At 39.8% G+C, this 16,305-nt stretch overlaps 1 protein-coding gene across 4 annotated transcripts; it reads right to left on the bottom strand.

Moving 5' to 3' along the window:
• Positions 1-394: 394 nt before the first annotated feature.
• On the bottom strand, positions 395-5,890 carry LOC130625812 (uncharacterized). Of its 4 annotated transcripts, none has more exons than XR_008981764.1 (7): positions 5,798-5,890; positions 4,024-4,138; positions 3,748-3,782; positions 3,500-3,592; positions 1,500-3,173; positions 1,279-1,350; positions 395-1,043 (listed from the first exon to the last, which is right to left on the bottom strand). XR_008981764.1 is itself a non-coding variant. In XM_057440927.1 (6 exons), exons 1-4 carry the CDS (start codon positions 4,081-4,083, stop codon positions 3,026-3,028), a joined length of 336 nt encoding a protein of 111 aa, XP_057296910.1. In that variant the 5' UTR covers positions 4,084-4,940; the 3' UTR covers positions 395-1,043; positions 1,279-1,350; positions 1,500-3,025. The 4 variants fall into 4 exon arrangements, 1 of the variants encoding a protein (XP_057296910.1); XR_008981765.1 differs by lacking the exon at positions 5,798-5,890 and adding an exon at positions 4,947-5,746; XR_008981763.1 differs by lacking the exon at positions 5,798-5,890 and having other exon boundaries at positions 395-1,046; positions 4,024-4,935.
• Between the last annotated feature and the right edge of the window lie 10,415 nt (positions 5,891-16,305).

Raw genomic sequence — 16,305 nt, 5'->3', positions numbered from 1 at the left:
CCTGGAGTTTAGCTGATACTTTTCGTTATAATTTCGTGATTTCTAACCGACTTATTAAGTACTAAATTTAGCTAGATGTGGCACCTTTTCCGGTTAGGAACCCCATTGAATATTTGTCCCCTACGGTAGTATAACATTTATACTTCTTTTTTCAAAACGCCCATTTCCCCTTAACGAGCATCAAGGGCGCTTAATCGTGCATTTATTGACTGTTTTTAGTTACTTATTCAAAAAATTCACGAGTTACGTGGCATCACCTAGGCACATGGCAGTTCTCCCTAACGGCGACTCATAAGACTCATAACGATAAAGGCAATGTAATAAGGATTCACAAGGTACACGTTTTTTGTTATAAGCAAACGATGTTAGGGTGAATGATGAATAATGTAGCAAATTACGGAAATTTTGTTCATTGTTTTTGCATAACTAAATATATATATAGAAAAATAACATACATAAAAATGTCAAGTGATGCACATAAAACATAACTTGTATACTGCAAAACGATATAACTATTTTTAACAAATGGTACTTATTTTAATCCATACTCTTGTCTCAGCACCGTTAAGAATTAAAACGTGCGCTACAGATCTTTTTTTTAACGAACCATAAGAATTCAAAGAAAATGAAAACATTCTCGATACATACAATGAGGAGCGTTTAATAGTGGGAAAAATAATTAAAAGTGTGCGAAACTACACCAAATTATAGTTAAATGTTTCGTACAGTAAAGGTAGAAATAAAACAGTTTAGAGACACTTTCTTCTGGAACTTTTTCTGTACTACAAGCGCTCATATTTAAGCCTTGTTTGTATTTGCGACATGTCAAAGTTTTGTAGTACGTTTTCCAACAGAGCTTGATTCGAGTGCACGTTCTACTCTATTGATGGATATTGGTCCAGAACGAATGATCTCGGCACACTTTTCGACAATGATGTTAGCTTCAACATTCGAGAAAATTTTTTCCTTCCCAGAAACTGTATTTTCATAATCATCATCTTCACTTTCTTCGTCAACATCTTCGTTTTCACCATGATGCTTATCTACTATATCAAAAACAAAATTGTGTTTTCGCAACAAGAGCACACCACACACTATTAAGCCTTAACTAAAGAAATATTGGATCGGGCTGCTTTAAGTGCATAAACTTTCGCAACAGAAATATTCGCGAATTGTAAATTTCACAAAAAAATTGCATTTCGCGAGTTTCGGCCTGTGAAAGCTTCAGCGCTTTTTTCAAAATCAATTAAGCTAGCAAGTAGCACAACACAAACATACCTCCTTTTGACACAGATTGTTTGTATTCAGTTGCAATAGAGGAGCATGAATTGTGAACAGCATCATTACCATCTATTAAAAGATAGGAAATGAATTCTTTTAAATTTAATAAAAAAAACAGGCACAATTTTCATGAAAATCTTTATATTTATACTAACGTAAAACAAATAAAAGTCACCAATACAACATATAAGAAGAAAAATGCGATAGTTTTAACCTACCTTTCTCCCCTTCCGTGACTCCATAGCGCCAGTAGCTTCTCAATTTATCCAAAATCTGCCTATCAGACAAATGAATAAGATGGATAAACTTTTCACGTAGATTACGTACATCGCCAATTCTGACAGATTTCGCAGTCAAAAACTGCTTAAATAGAGTCTCCAACTCCCCGACTTCGGCATCAGTCCACGTTTTCTTTTTTTCGTAAATATTTGTTTTGCCACGTTTGTTGAAAGTTTCCTCCAAGGCAGCTGTACCCTTAAGGGCATACTTTTCCTTTTCTATCAAACGGTAGTATTTTTTGACGTGCTCTCAGAGTGCGTCAGCAGGCTAGCAACATATGGAGCTTCACTTGGATTTTTATCTTCAATGATGGTGGATCCAGACTTTTGAAATATATTTGAAGTGATGTTTTTCCTCACTGGCGGATCGTTTTCACCATAAACACCGGACCTTTTCCAAGTGCTATTAATTTGTTTCGATATTGCTCCAGATTCTAACATCTTGCCATTATATGAAACAAAAACATTTTCAAAGTCACTGTGTATCTGACTGCGAATTGAATCGAAAAAAATTAAGAGCTGTTGGTACAAGGTTTCTCTTACACAGATTAACAGGACCGTGTTTCCTAAATGTCTTGTGACGTTTTACTTTAATAATATATTTACCATCACGAAATACAGCAGCCTTCACCTCATCGATGTTCATGTTGCTAGGTACGCCAGACCTCTGAAAATTAATTATAGTTATTTCCGTTATGAGAAAATCCCGTATACACGCATATTCTTGACGAGACAAGGTGTTTTCTCGGTAAGGGCTACGAAAATTTTTAATTATCGAGATAGCCTCCTTTGCACTGGCAGACTCCTCATACCGTTGGATCTGCTCAGGCGTGATAAGCATTTGTTGCTCCTCCATCTGTCTCTCAAGCTGCTGTATCTCTACCGTTCCATTATTAGATTTGCTTCATCGAGATACACTAACTTTCATCCTTAAAATCATATCTGGTGCTATTCCAGGTAGATGGATCTCCTCAGTAAGGAGAAAGTCATAGAAGTGTGGCAGTGACAAAATATACCGTTTAATGGTTAAAGCTTTGTATTCCTTTGTCTTTTCGGCATACGTTGTCAAAAAGGTGTCGCGAATTTTATATTTTCTGACTAAATCACTGGGATATGAGGAATCCAAAGCTGCCCAAATATCTCTCAATTGCTGCTTTGACTGAATAGCACTCTTTTGGCAACTCTTCCCTCCATCAACTGAAATTTTATATGTCACAAACCTCTCTAAAATTTCAGCAGAGTCAACCACTTCGTCATCTTCCATGTCACTATCCGAATCTGTTACTTCGGATCAGTGGCGATCATCAGTGGCGACATGCTTGGCAGGGATGGATGTCATATGTGTACTTCGTTGTTTGATGCAACGTCACACACCCTGGCTAATTTCAACATACTATAATAGTAAGGTCCTTTTGATAGTTTGTGGACGTCTTGGAGGTGCAAACTCATTCTTTTGTTTCGACAACCTAAAACCTAACACCTGGTTTCCTCAATCCGTATATGCCAACGCAATATTTTGCCTTACTCTGGGGCCAATAGTGTACTTCTATCATGTGCCGAGATAAATTTGTAACACAACTATCACATGACTGTGATGGACATTTTTTGCGGTTTCTATGAAACAATTCAAACAATTAAATTAACATAGTTTGAGACTGCAAGAAAACGGTGGGAAACAGAAATTTCTTCTTAGTATTTTAATTGCAATATGTCTTGCACGAGTTGAATTTCGCAGGAATATATTACATTTAAACTAAGATTTTCGGCAGAATGAAGCTTTTGCAGAATATTTTTGTTGGCATTTCTGGTTTAGCTAATTTTTTTTCTCTTTTACTTTCAAATAATAATTTGAATACATTAATAATATAATTCGAATAAAGGAGATACGAGAAACAAAAAATCTACATGTTGTAAATAGTATATGGCAGTAAAAATCATACTTTTCTATAGGTAAGCTTGTAGAGTCTGTTGAAAGTTGGTTCTCGAGCTCTGAAATTTTCTTTTTCAACCTGATATTTTCTCTCATCAACATACTAAGGCAAGGATAAAAGAATTTAAGGAATCTAAAATTAGTAACAGTTAAGGCTGCAGAATCTTTCTTACATGCGCAACTTCAATTCTTAATTTAATCTTAAATTAGATTGTTATACAGCAATTTCAGAACATATTAAAAAAGAAATAAACATACCTTTCTAAACTATTTGACGTAGACGATGTTTCAACCTGAAACAAACAATATCAAAACCTGATTATAGACCTGACAATAAAAGAAAGACTTTCATCGTTTTTTCCAATGACTTTTAATTTGCAATGAAGCGCCTCACCATTTTTACTTCGTACCCTGATGTCACTATCAACATCACTATAAAATTTGACAAAAAACCTAGCTGAAAATTTCCTTATTTTTGTTATAAAAAGTTATAATAAGTAACAATGTGTTTAGAAAAATGTGTGCCATACTTACTTTCCAATTGTTACCATTTTTTTCCCAAGATAATAGGATAGGCCATGCCATCAGTCCCATTCCTTGTAATAACTGTTATGGTACCAACCAATACAAATGATTCTTGAAGATTTCGCTATATAAAAATGTATACACATATATTTACCATTGTCAAAAAAAAATTCACACACTTTGTGCCAACTGTATTAAAAAGACATCCACACAGCTACATATAGTTTTAAAAATATGTCAAAAAGGTGAGTTGATACAAAGGAAGTTGAGTTTAGATCTAACACAGTCTAGATCAGATTGGAAGAGGGTCATTAATATACCCCGTCCAACCCATGCTAGCATGGAAAACGGACGTTAAGCCGAGAATGATGATGATGATGTGAGTATGGATTGTGTGATTCCATAATATGTGGAATATGATATTTCTGTATATAATTCAGTTTATATTAAATATATTAATAATATTAATTATATTAGCCAGTTTATATTAATTATATTAAAAATTACCTTCCGTAAAGAATAATTTTCACAAATTAGTCATTTTAAAAAATTTCAAAAATTTATTTTTGAAATATATAAATGTTTGGAACGAATAATTTCAACTTGCTTTGCAGTGAATTAGTTTGCAATTTTAGTTTAGGTCCTTATAAATTATTTGGGATTTATATAGCTTTCAATTAAAGCTGCTTACAAGATTCAGAAATCTTTTTGTTTTGCTAAAAATTCATGTTGATTAATTTTAACAAATAAACCTTTTTGCAGGAAAGACTTATTTTCACAAATTGACTTTTGCAGAAATTGTACACGTATATATTTTCACTAATTGTCGATACAAAACTTCCTAGAAATAAAAATATACTGTTAAGAACAAGAAAAAGGTATATAATAGTATATATAAAATAGGTGTATACACACAAAAGACTGTTGTTTACCTTACTATTACCAAAACTCATGATAAAATATGCTTCCTATTTTTCTTGTGACCTGCTTTGACAATTCCAACTTGAAAAATGATTTTTTTTATTCTGACAATGTAAAATATATATGAAATACTTGAGCAAAGCACAACTGCAGTGTGATATAAAAGAAAGCTTAATTGTGTACTTGACTAAATTATCATAATAAAAACCGGTGATATAAGTTCTTTGAAAGCATGGGTACAACAGACAACACACTTTTTTAACAATAATTTATAACAGCTTTTGTTATGATTTGATATCATTTTGATTAGGAATAATATATCTATAAACAACACTGGTTGTTTAAAACAAGTGTGTGGGGTCTCCAGAAAAACAACTTCAAGCATGGTCATTATTTTTAAAAACAAGAGAAAAATAAACAAAATGTTTTAAAAACAAATAGGTGTGAGTCTCTAGAAAAACAACTTCAAGCATGGCTATTGTCTTTAAAAAAACAAGAAAAAAAATAAGTAAGAATAAATTTAGTGAAAATAAAATGAGCTATTAAACAAACGCTCAGAGGTCATATTAAAATACCAACATGAGAATAAGGACTATATAAAAACACACTACAGCAATATACTTAACTACACAAAAAGACTACCAAGAAACATAATGCTATTGTTAAATGACCATAGCTATAGCTCTTTAATTCTACTAATGTTACTTCATTAAATAAACCTAAAAAGTTCAGATTGCTGTTTGGGGTGTTACTAGCTAGCTACAAAACGTTAGCTAGCTATGCATTTTGGTTGCCCACAAAAAATATATTTATATAAGCATTTACAACATTTAAAACTGTTAAAGGACAAAATAAAACTTACCAAAGAAAAAAAGCTTTTCTGTTTCTTCTATCTCATTGGTATGATTAAAAAACAACAACAACAATCTTTAACTGAGAGTATCTTTCACGCCGCAAGCCGCCCTTATGATTTATTTTTTATATTTGCACATGCGCGTTGACGTAGAAAACGTAACCTCCATGTCGTGGGTAACCGACGTAACCTAAGCGTAACCTACTGCTGGGTAGGAAACGTAACCGTCGTACGTAGGAAAGGTAACCGACGTAGAAAACGTAACCTAAAACAGTAGGATTCGGTACTGTTTTTGGTCAGGAGAGTAACTGTGAATATATCTATCTATCTATCTATCTATCTATCTATCTATCTATCTATCTATCTATCTATCTATCTATCTATCTATCTATCTATCTATCTATCTATCTATCTATCTATCTATCTATCTATCTATCTATCTATCTATCTATCTATCTATCTATCTATCTATCTATCTATCTATCTATCTATCTATCTATCTATCTATCTATCTATCTATCTATCTATCTATCTATCTATCTATCTATCTATCTATCTATCTATCTATCTATCTATCTATCTATCTATCTATCTATCTATCTATCTATCTATCTATCTATCTATCTATCTATCTATCTATCTATCTATCTATCTATCTATCTATCTATCTATCTATCTATCTATCTATCTATCTATCTATCTATCTATCTATCTATCTATCTATCTATCTATCTATCTATCTATCTATCTATCTATCTATCTACCTATCTATCTATCTATCTATCTATCTATCTATCTATCTATCTATCTATCTATCTATCTATCTATCTATCTATCTATCTATCTATCTATCTATCTATCTATCTATCTATCTATCTATCTATCTATCTATCTATCTATCTATCTATCTATCTATCTATCTATCTATCTATCTATCTATCTTCCCAGGCGATATTAAAGATTCCACCTTCGCCGGCGAAAATCAATAAATATGACTCTGAATATGGTGCTACAGCCTCATACAGCTATTTTTACAAAGCCTACCTCGTGTGGTAAGACCCAACGACTTCTTAGAGAATGAATATAAACACCATTTCTTCAACGTTGTCATCCTCTGCCCCACCATCCGCTGGAACAAGACCTACCTCGATAGAGCATCGCTCTGGAAGGATTACTACGTGTTCCTTATAGAGCCGGGTAATCAACTCTTCTATTGGATAGAGCAACTATCGAAGCTTCTAGCAGGGAAGGAGACTCTGTTCATTGTTGACGATCTTATAGCGGACAAGAGCCTCGACAAGAAGCGTTAACCTCTGCTCGAGCTGGCCATCTGTGGGAGACATCCAAAGCATAGGTTATGGTTGTTAACGCAGTCATACGCGGCTTTGCCTAAAAATCTCCGTCGGCAGAAGAAGCAGCTGTTCATATGGTACCCCCACGAGCGCAGCGATATGAAGCTGGTAGATGAGGAAACGAACATGATCTCGGATTGGGAGACGATCAAGGCTCAGCTCAGGAAGTCAAAACATGCGTGCTTGTATGGAGATTGGAACACCCTCGGACCTGGAAAATTTTGGAGTGACGCGGACATCAGGTGTACCCGGGGTACAACTGATCAGACATGCATAGGCGGAGAAATCACGCTATTACTGGAGCACCCCAGAAATTGGAACATTTCGCCTCGACTTTTCAACTAAATAAATATAACTTGTATCGAAAAATTACGAGAGGAAAAGATCCATAAATTGGAGGAAAAAATCGAGGATTTGGAAACAGATCTCGAGGAAAGAGATTGGGAGTTGTTTGAGATGATTCTGAGGGATAAATACAACAACCGGATCGCTTTAATCGCCTGCTTCTCGTCGCTGGCTCTTACCATGATCCACTATATGATGAAATATTAAGACCCGGGTGTTACGGCGCTAGAAGATTAAGTCGCAGTTTTGTGGTTTATCAAAGCCACAAAAATCACGAGCACCGTCCTCGCAACACGATCCCCCGATCAAAAAACTGTAAGATAAAAATGTCTTGTCTTGCAAAATTACAGAGGGAGATTAGAGTGCAGAAACAGCAAATTGAGGCTCTTGAATATGACCTGATAAAACGACAGGAATGTGTTGACTATATGAATGAGCATACCGAGTTCCTGAACGAAGATCTCGAGGAAAAATCCCGGGAAATTGAGGCTCTTCGAAAGAGGTGCCGCATATGCTCCAGCGTGTTCAAAGACGCGATATCCGCAGCATAAGGAATTGGTTTAAAGAGAAATTTCCAAAGTCTGAAGAGATTGTCGTCATTGACAAACCCAACCTAGTACGCGCCTTCAACAGGTTTGAGGAGGTAGGACTCGTCGAGCGATACAGAGGCCACTTCAACTGATCGATCTTACTCGAGATGACTTGTACAACCTAGGTGTTCCAGCGCTATATGACTAAGTCACATGTTTTTGTTGCTCTTCTCAAGCAACAAAAATCACGAGCACCATCCTTGCATATACGATCCCCGGATCCAAAACCTGATAAAAAAGATAAAATGTCTTGTCTTGCCCTATTTAACACTGTGATTTTTAAACGTGCTGATCTTGGGAGATTATTGGGGATCGCTGACATAGCGCGCAATTTTAAACATCTGGCTGAGGAAACCAAAACAAGGGAAGAAATTGTAGGCCAGGGTGGGACCCTACCCCGATCAGGTATACGGGAAGGCGGGAAAAATCCACATGATGCTTTCGTAACATTGGACGGTGCCTTGGATATTGTGCGTCGTTCTAGAAAGCCTAAAGCCGTTGAGGTTATAAAGTGGCTTGCAAAAAAAGGTGTTAAAAAATTACAGGATGAGGTCAAGCAAAGGGACGTGGCCATCGAAGAGCAGTGTCAAGCTCTGGCACTGCTTAATGATGACCTCGAGGATAGGGAGAGACAATTTGTGGTGTTGAATGACGATCTTGAGAACAGGGATCGCCAGCTTGAGGCACAGTGCCAAGAAAATGCGAGACTCCGTCAAAGGTATGTGTCAAATGCCCATGATCCTGGGAAGGACAACGTTATTATGATTTACCACAAGCATACGACACCTGAGGACGATAAGTACCACCACCTCCCATACTACGGCGCTCGCGTACAAAAATGTGCTATCCCCACTAAAAGAAAATGGTTTAAGGATCAATACCCTAAGTCGGAGGAGATCGTCTTTATCGATAATGCTAATGGTATGCATGCCTTTAATAGATTTAAAGAGGAAGGGCATGTGGAGCGATACATATGCCACTTCCGGCTTATCGACCTTATTCAAGACGAGTTATGCGATCTAGGTGCTCCACCAGAGGACTAGAGTCGCACACTTTTTTGTGGGTTATCAAAGCCACAAAAATTACGTCTATAAGTATCAAACTGAGCGGCTCCCCCGCTGCGGGCGAACCGGTGAAATGACATTGCAAATGAAATGGTACTTCAACATCTTCCGGTACCAGCATCAACTCCTCTGCCACAAAGTTTTGACCAGGCCCATCTGCCAAATAGTACAGGAGACGTGTACCAGGCACAATACGATCGAGTCTATACGTTTTCCTGCTCCACCAAGCGTCTGTTGCACGTCTTTTAGCATCGCCGTTCTCTTCTCCAGGTTTTAGGAGGTAAATATAGAGACCGTCATCGGGTAACGGTTTCTCATCGTGTTTTTCCTCACCTTGCGGCACCTCGTCGAGTTTGATTGCTTTAGGGGGTTTCATGCCGATCATAGCTGCTTTGGTGTTGTTCAAACTCTTGACGATATTGTACAAGTGTTTAACCCACGTTGTACTAGTTTCGTCAGAGGCAAGCTCTTGTGCGCGAGCACCTTGTTATACGATTCAACGAACACCGTGAAAGTGTGGTGGTATTTGGTAGTTGCACGCTTTATCTCGACACCTTTGCTTTCTAGCAGCTTGCTCACGGCAGACTTGAACTCGGAGCCGTTGTTGCATTGGAATATACTGGGGTATCGTAAAGGTCCCGCTTTGTAAATGCCCTTGAGCATATCAGCCACCTCGCTAGCTTTTTCCGTACGTAAAGGCCTCGCTACCTTGTATCTTGAAGCAACGTCGATGCCTGTGAGGATGTATTTATAGGTGTTTCCATGCAGCTTGTCATGGGGCATATAGAGCAAATCAAATTGGTGCATTTCATTTGGTTTTGTAATAGTGAAATGTGGGTAGTTGATGCGCATGGGGCCTCGAATATGTCGGAGCCAGAGCAGCTGTCTCGTCAGCCAATGGATTACTTTCTTTTTAGAAAGACCACTCTGCTCGGAGAGTAGTTTAATGGCTTTTCGACCTGTCCAGAGATGTTCCGGAGTGTAGTAGATTTGGCTTAGCTTTTCGGCTTCTTCCTCGGTATTTATTAGATATCAAAAACGTTCTTCTTACATATACTTGTACACCGCGAAACCCAGCAGAGCCAAGGATGAACGTCAGCTCACCGTCTTGTTGCTGTTTGCTTGGTGTGTAGAAGTCGGAGAGCTTGGGAGCTTTCTCAATCGTCGCGATGTAATAGTCCTTCATCCCTTGATCGAATTCTTTCAAGCTTTCGCCAGCTTGACACTTAAGCTCTCACTGCTGGTTATACCAATCGATCTTTGCCTGTCTGGTACGTACCCAAGCTGCCTGGGTAGCCTGGAGTTGCTCAATAGCTTTGTCATGTCTCTTACGCTCCGTCTCCCCGTGCCCCGACAGTTTACTGAAAAGGAAATTAGAACCGCTAAACGCCAACGCATTAATCAACGCCCCTCCTGCCATTACTGCCAGGGTTGCCATTGCTTATTCAAAACTCTGTGCTATGCCATCTGCCATCGAAGATCTTAAGCTGAGCATCTGCAATAGATAGACGTAGCAGCGTATATCCCCACTTCCATCAGCTTTTTTAATCATATGCAAGGTGATCCCATCGCTAAGCCTTCGCAAGGGTCTGCCAGAACCATGGAGACTGTGATCTGGACTACTGCGGAAATCAATGAACAGCGCATAGCGCTCAGTCATGAACTGACCGATGGTCATTTTGCTATCGTGGGATCCGAAGAGTTCAACGATTTGCTCGAGATGATCTTTCGGCAACATCGCGTGCCAATATAGTTCGTTAGGCTCACCTTCCACCGTGATCGCGATTTTCTCGATCTTGGGGTTGTAGAAGACCTCGTTAGCGCCAGCATAAGGTTTAACTCTCCCCGGATCCACGAATAGTAGTAAGACGAGTGTCGATCTGGAGATTATAGTTGGTATCAGCTTTCTTCATCGTTATAACCTTGCTGCGGAGTACACGCTCATAGGGTAGGGCGAGACGGCTGTATCATAGCACTCGCGAGACCCTTGTTTGTCACTTTATCAAACTCGAAGCAGATGTTGGTGATCTTATACCTACTATCGTCGGGCTTAGCTGCCGTGCTTCCAGCAGTAGCCGTACCAGCATCTTTGATGACTTGGTCATAGGGAGCAAAATGTATTACAAACTGCAGTCTGTTGTGTAAGCCTGCTTGATAGAATGGCAGATCCCTCGTGAGTTCAAAACATTTGCCGATAGGGATGGCAAAAGTATTGCCATACGCTGCCACAATTGCTTTTTCTTCATCATTTCCAACATGGTCACTAGCTTTGACTTGCAGAGCTCTGATGGTACCATCGTTGGGATTTATGCCCTCAAGAATCAAGTTGTTCTCAGGCTCAAACTTGGGCAGCCACAAGTCCCTATACACACCGAGTATATTGAAGTCGCTGATGTTCTGTATCTCATGACCGTTCAAGGTTATGCGAAGTTTTTGAACCAGGTTTTAGGGAACTGGGGAAAATTACATCATTCTGTTCCAAATTGGGTACATCCACGTACAAGTCGTCGTTTTGGTTGATCGTACTGGGGTTGTGTGAGACCTTGACACGCTGCTTCTTGCCTTTCATGGCTGGAATTGCCTTTAGTTCCTTATGCAGATCAAGTTTGGTTTCGTACATTTATTAGTAGGCAATTACGGCTTGAATAAATGGTTAAAAATCTGGGATACGAAGGAGATGACTTTACATCAGAGGAAGGCATTCAAGAGCAGGATGATGATGTAACTTTTAGTAGATCTGACTATCCCCCTATCTCCACCCCAACACAAGAAGAGCAGCCGGTATCTAGCAGAGCTGGGGATCGTCTAGAGGATCAGAGGTGGCAGGTGGTCAAAGGAAAAGTCGACTCGCTTTACGAACACCTTGCTAAGTGACTAGGGCAGAAGTTCAACGCGAGACATTACGATAGGTTTGAACTGAATGGGGATCAACTCATCTACAAAGGCGTGGGCAAGGAGATAAAGCTCCTCACGAATCTGGATTGTACATTTAAAACCGTTGACGTGATACGGAGGGTGTTGGGTGCGGGGCGATTGCGAGCCATGGGGTTCACCGACTATACTACACCACACAAGGGTAGTAAGACTATGGCCCAGAGGCTCCTTAACGAATTGGATAATGTCAATGAAAAAGCTGATGACATCGAAATGTTGCCGCTACTCGAGAACGTGCTCGATGACACAGAAAGCCTTATCGAAGATAATTCCCTTGGCAGGGATATCACAGAGCGTGAAAGAAGAGGGTTAAACCGCGAGCTTCAAACGCTAAGGGGTAACCTCAAGCACTTGAAAGGCAAGATGGTCTTCTACGATAGTATAATCGACAAAGCAGAAGCCATGGTGAAAGAGCTCGAGAGCAAGAAGGCCACGCCTGGAGCATCCGATGAACAGCTAGCTATCTGGGACAGGGATATAGCCAACGCCAAGGAAGACCAGGAACGACTACGTGGTCAAAAAGAGGCCACGGCAAGAGCGCACGGTTTACTATCATCCGACACTCAGAGCCAGCTGCTACATATCAAGGAGACATTGATGAAGATCGCAGGGGATGATAAAACTTTGGCTGAAAAACTCGGGATCCTGTTCAAAGAGCAGGGCATTACTATAGCAAGCATCGTCTCCTGATTTCAACCATTGTGTTCGCCGTTACGGGAGGTTGGAGGCACTGCCGGAGGAGCTGCAGCAGGGGGAAGTGCCGATGACAAGGGTTTTGGCGCTGATAGTAATTGAATTATAACGTTTAAGTTGAAATTGAAAACATGTTATCGTGGACATGCACACTTTCAGGGCGTCAAACCTGACTATATTCACGCTGAAGTAAAATTCCCGAAGTTAAGTAACCTTTTTATAACGATGTGTATATCGCTTGAAAATATACCAAAAGATATAAGAGATGAATTTGACGAAGATGGGGAGAACCCCGGCGTAGAAGATAACTATGCTAACAAAACGGACCTGGGAAATGAAAAGCGTGCTGGTTCATCTAATATTGTACTGATATATAGTTTCTGATGAAAATTTAGTTTCAGCACCAGAGGAAGGTTATAAGCTTCTGGGTATATTTCAGGACAAAAATTGTGAAGAATTTGCTTTCCCATACCTTTTCCTAAAAGAGACAATTTGGTTACAATGTGGTAATGAGAACAATGTGAACTTTTCAGAGGGCTGTTTATATGGAGCCGAGTAAATCGGGTTAGCCGAGATGTTTTTTTGTTCTGGCTTTATATGCAAAAACTTCAATCAGGTTTTAATTTAATTCGTTTTTATATATTTTCTCGTAAATTTCATTGCAAATAGAATAATTATCAGGAAAAATCCTCAATTTTTGATTTTGATGATTTTCCCTCATCGTCCCCAAGGCTTTTTTTCTCTTTCTGAAAATCTCGAACGGCGAGAAAGACCTTCCCTGCCTTTTTGGCAGTAATTTATGTAGATCCAAATTGAGTTTGTGTATTTTAATAAACTAGTCGCTAACCCGTGAATAAATCCACGGGTTCGCCCGTGCTTTATTAGCCGCATTAGAGATAGGAAATTGTTCGTTCTAGCACAGTGGACGGAGGACAAGGGAAATTCACGAAATCCCCGAAATCCGAAATCCCTAATCCCATATCCGACAATTCCGGAAATACCGATAAAATCCTACGCATGCGCAATAGCGACTAACGGGAATAATGCTGACATCAACAAAATCTCGAGCATGCGCAATTGAGTAAGGGGAAAGTCCCATGCTCAAGGATCCCTTGCCGAGGTCGGGATAATAAAGATGAGCTGGAGGCGAGAAAGATGGAAAAAATTAGTTGAAGAGGATCCCCCGGTGGTAAGGTATGTACCGGACCAATTCAAGACCCAGGAAATGTGCAACAAGGTTGTTCAAAAGAACCCCTGGCTATTCAAGTATATTCCCGACAGGTTCAAGGCGCGAGGCATGTGCACGATGGCGGTTGGGGAGTATCCCGGGATGCTCAGACACGTTCCGGACAGGTTCAAGACGCGAGATATGTGTAATGGGGTTGTCGAACGTGCGCCCCAGCTAATCGAGGATATCCCAGACTGGTTCATTGACCAAGACATGTACACCAGAGCGATTGAGGAAGATCCCCGGCTGCTCGATGCTTATCGTCAACGTAAAGCGGAGAAGGCAAGGATTAACAAGGAGTTGCTTCCAGTGGCCTGGCATCCTGACAGAGTCGTGGACTGGTGCTTTTCGGAAGATGAAAAAGCAGACCTCGAGCTCTTGTGGAGTAAATAAACGATGAGAGAACAATGCGATGAGTGTGAACGAGTACTCGACACCTATGACAGATGCTTCTGTGGACGGAGATTCCTCACGAAAGGTAAACTACTATGCTGGTACTGCTATCAAGAGTATATAACGTACAATGGTGGAAGCTGTCCTTGTACCAAACCCTAGTTGAACTCTAATATCCACAAAATAAAATGATGTTCAAATTCGGTAACGAGATTGTTAAATCAAGGGAATTTTACGCCAAAGTGAAATCATTAAATATCTAAGAAGTAAACGTTGAAAATATCATGCTAAGCGACCCTATTCCATTAAACAAGGGCAAAGATGAGCGCTTCGTGATTGCCTATAAAAATAGCGACAAACTAGCTCCTTTACTGATCAAAACACCCCAAAAGATCCATTCATATGGTGCCTTCCGCGCTTACCATACCATGTCATTTGATCTCATCAACCACCCCGAATGGCTGAAAGGTGGATTCCCTCGTGGGTCATTGCCTCACTACCACTCCCTTGAAAAAAGGGCAATATCTCAATACCAAGCTGAAGGAGTGGGAGGGTAAAATCAGGGATAAGGGATCGGTGTACCACTAGCCGTGGCTATGGGTAGGATTACTATCGCCGTAAATTTGGCCCAGCGGGTCTGCGGAACGCTGGGAAGAGGCTAGGTATCAAGAGTAAAAGGCATGAGAGCATCAGACTACTGGCGGAGACCAAGCTCAACTCTACCGATAGCTTGATAAACAGAGCTGTGGAAAATGGTGTGATTAGCGACCACGAGTTCAGCATAATCATGCAGGAAAAGCAAAAGTACATGGTGCTGAAGGAACAAGCCCGACAACGAACACGCACAATCGTGGACTCTATCAATGAACGAGAGCGACAGCAGCTTGTCGTGCAAGGGAGTGAGGAGGCGAAGGATGAACTGTAGAAAAAACTTCAATAGAGATCTGCGCAGTATGTATTCCAAACATCAAATACCAAGTGTAGGGGCTCTCTCCCGATCAGAGTCGCAAACTACTCCAGGAGTCGATGCAACTCAGCATGAGAATACCAAGGCTACCGCTATCACGTTGGGAGTAGGGCTAATCCTAGCTTTTATCTGGATGAAGAAATAGGTCTAATGTGTTGAACAACATATTAGACTCTCATCGATCCTTACCACTCCTCTTGCCCCTATTACCAACATAAGCCACCACGATACCAACAGCAGCAGCCAAGGTCATATACAAGTGCCTTGCTGCGAACTCGACGACTCTCGCTGCCACTCTGAAAAACAACGACACCACGCTGCCAATGATCCCAGGAAGGGCTGCAACTGCTTTGCCTGCTAGGTACTTCAAGAATCGTCCGAGCCTTTCAAGCAATACCTTTTAAGCTACAACTCTAACATTTATAGGTACGTTACGTTTTATTTTTGGCAATTGTCCCTAGGCATAACCAAATTTTTTGTAAAAATTAGCCTTTTAACAATAAGTATTCTCTCCAATTTATTCAATGACGATAATTGTAGGGGTTGTATATCAATTGCCAATTTATTCCATGGTGCCTGACAGGGTGTTTAAGAAGTTTCTTTTGGTATGTTTTGCAGACATAATACTTTGAATCATACTTTTCTAACATACAGTATAGCTCTACATCAATCAAATAATGGCTAGCAACAATTGCTTGATTGCTTATCGAAGGGATGGATTGCTTGTGTTCACAAGACTTGAAAATTCGCCCTTTCTGTAATGACTTATTTCCAGGATTGCAAAACCATTAAAAATTTCTCTTTCGTATTGGCGTTGTAGGCTTATAATGACTTTTTTCTTCAGGAAAATGGGCAAATATTTTTCCGTTTCTACGGTCTACCTATCGGTGGCGCGCGCAAGCGGTTTTTGCCCAATCAATGAATGGATGACGTCGTTTTGACCGACTGACG

Source organism: Hydractinia symbiolongicarpus, chromosome 14 (assembly GCF_029227915.1).
Source record: "Hydractinia symbiolongicarpus strain clone_291-10 chromosome 14, HSymV2.1, whole genome shotgun sequence".
NCBI classification, from domain to species: Eukaryota; Metazoa; Cnidaria; class Hydrozoa; order Anthoathecata; family Hydractiniidae; genus Hydractinia; species Hydractinia symbiolongicarpus.
This window is presented reverse-complemented; position numbering and strand designations above follow the sequence as displayed.

Bases quoted from the DNA above. Each gene is read 5' to 3' on its own strand.
- LOC130625812 (XM_057440927.1), bottom strand. From the start codon at position 4,083: ATGGGACTGATGGCATGGCCTATCCTATTATCTTGGGAAAAAAATGGT. The intron at 3,783-4,023 runs GTAAGTATGGCA...TGTTTGTTTCAG, and splicing joins AAAATGGTAACAATTGGAAA to GTTGAAACATCGTCTACGTC. The intron at 3,593-3,747 runs GTATGTTTATTT...TCCTTGCCTTAG, and splicing joins ACGTCAAATAGTTTAGAAAG to TATGTTGATGAGAGAAAATA.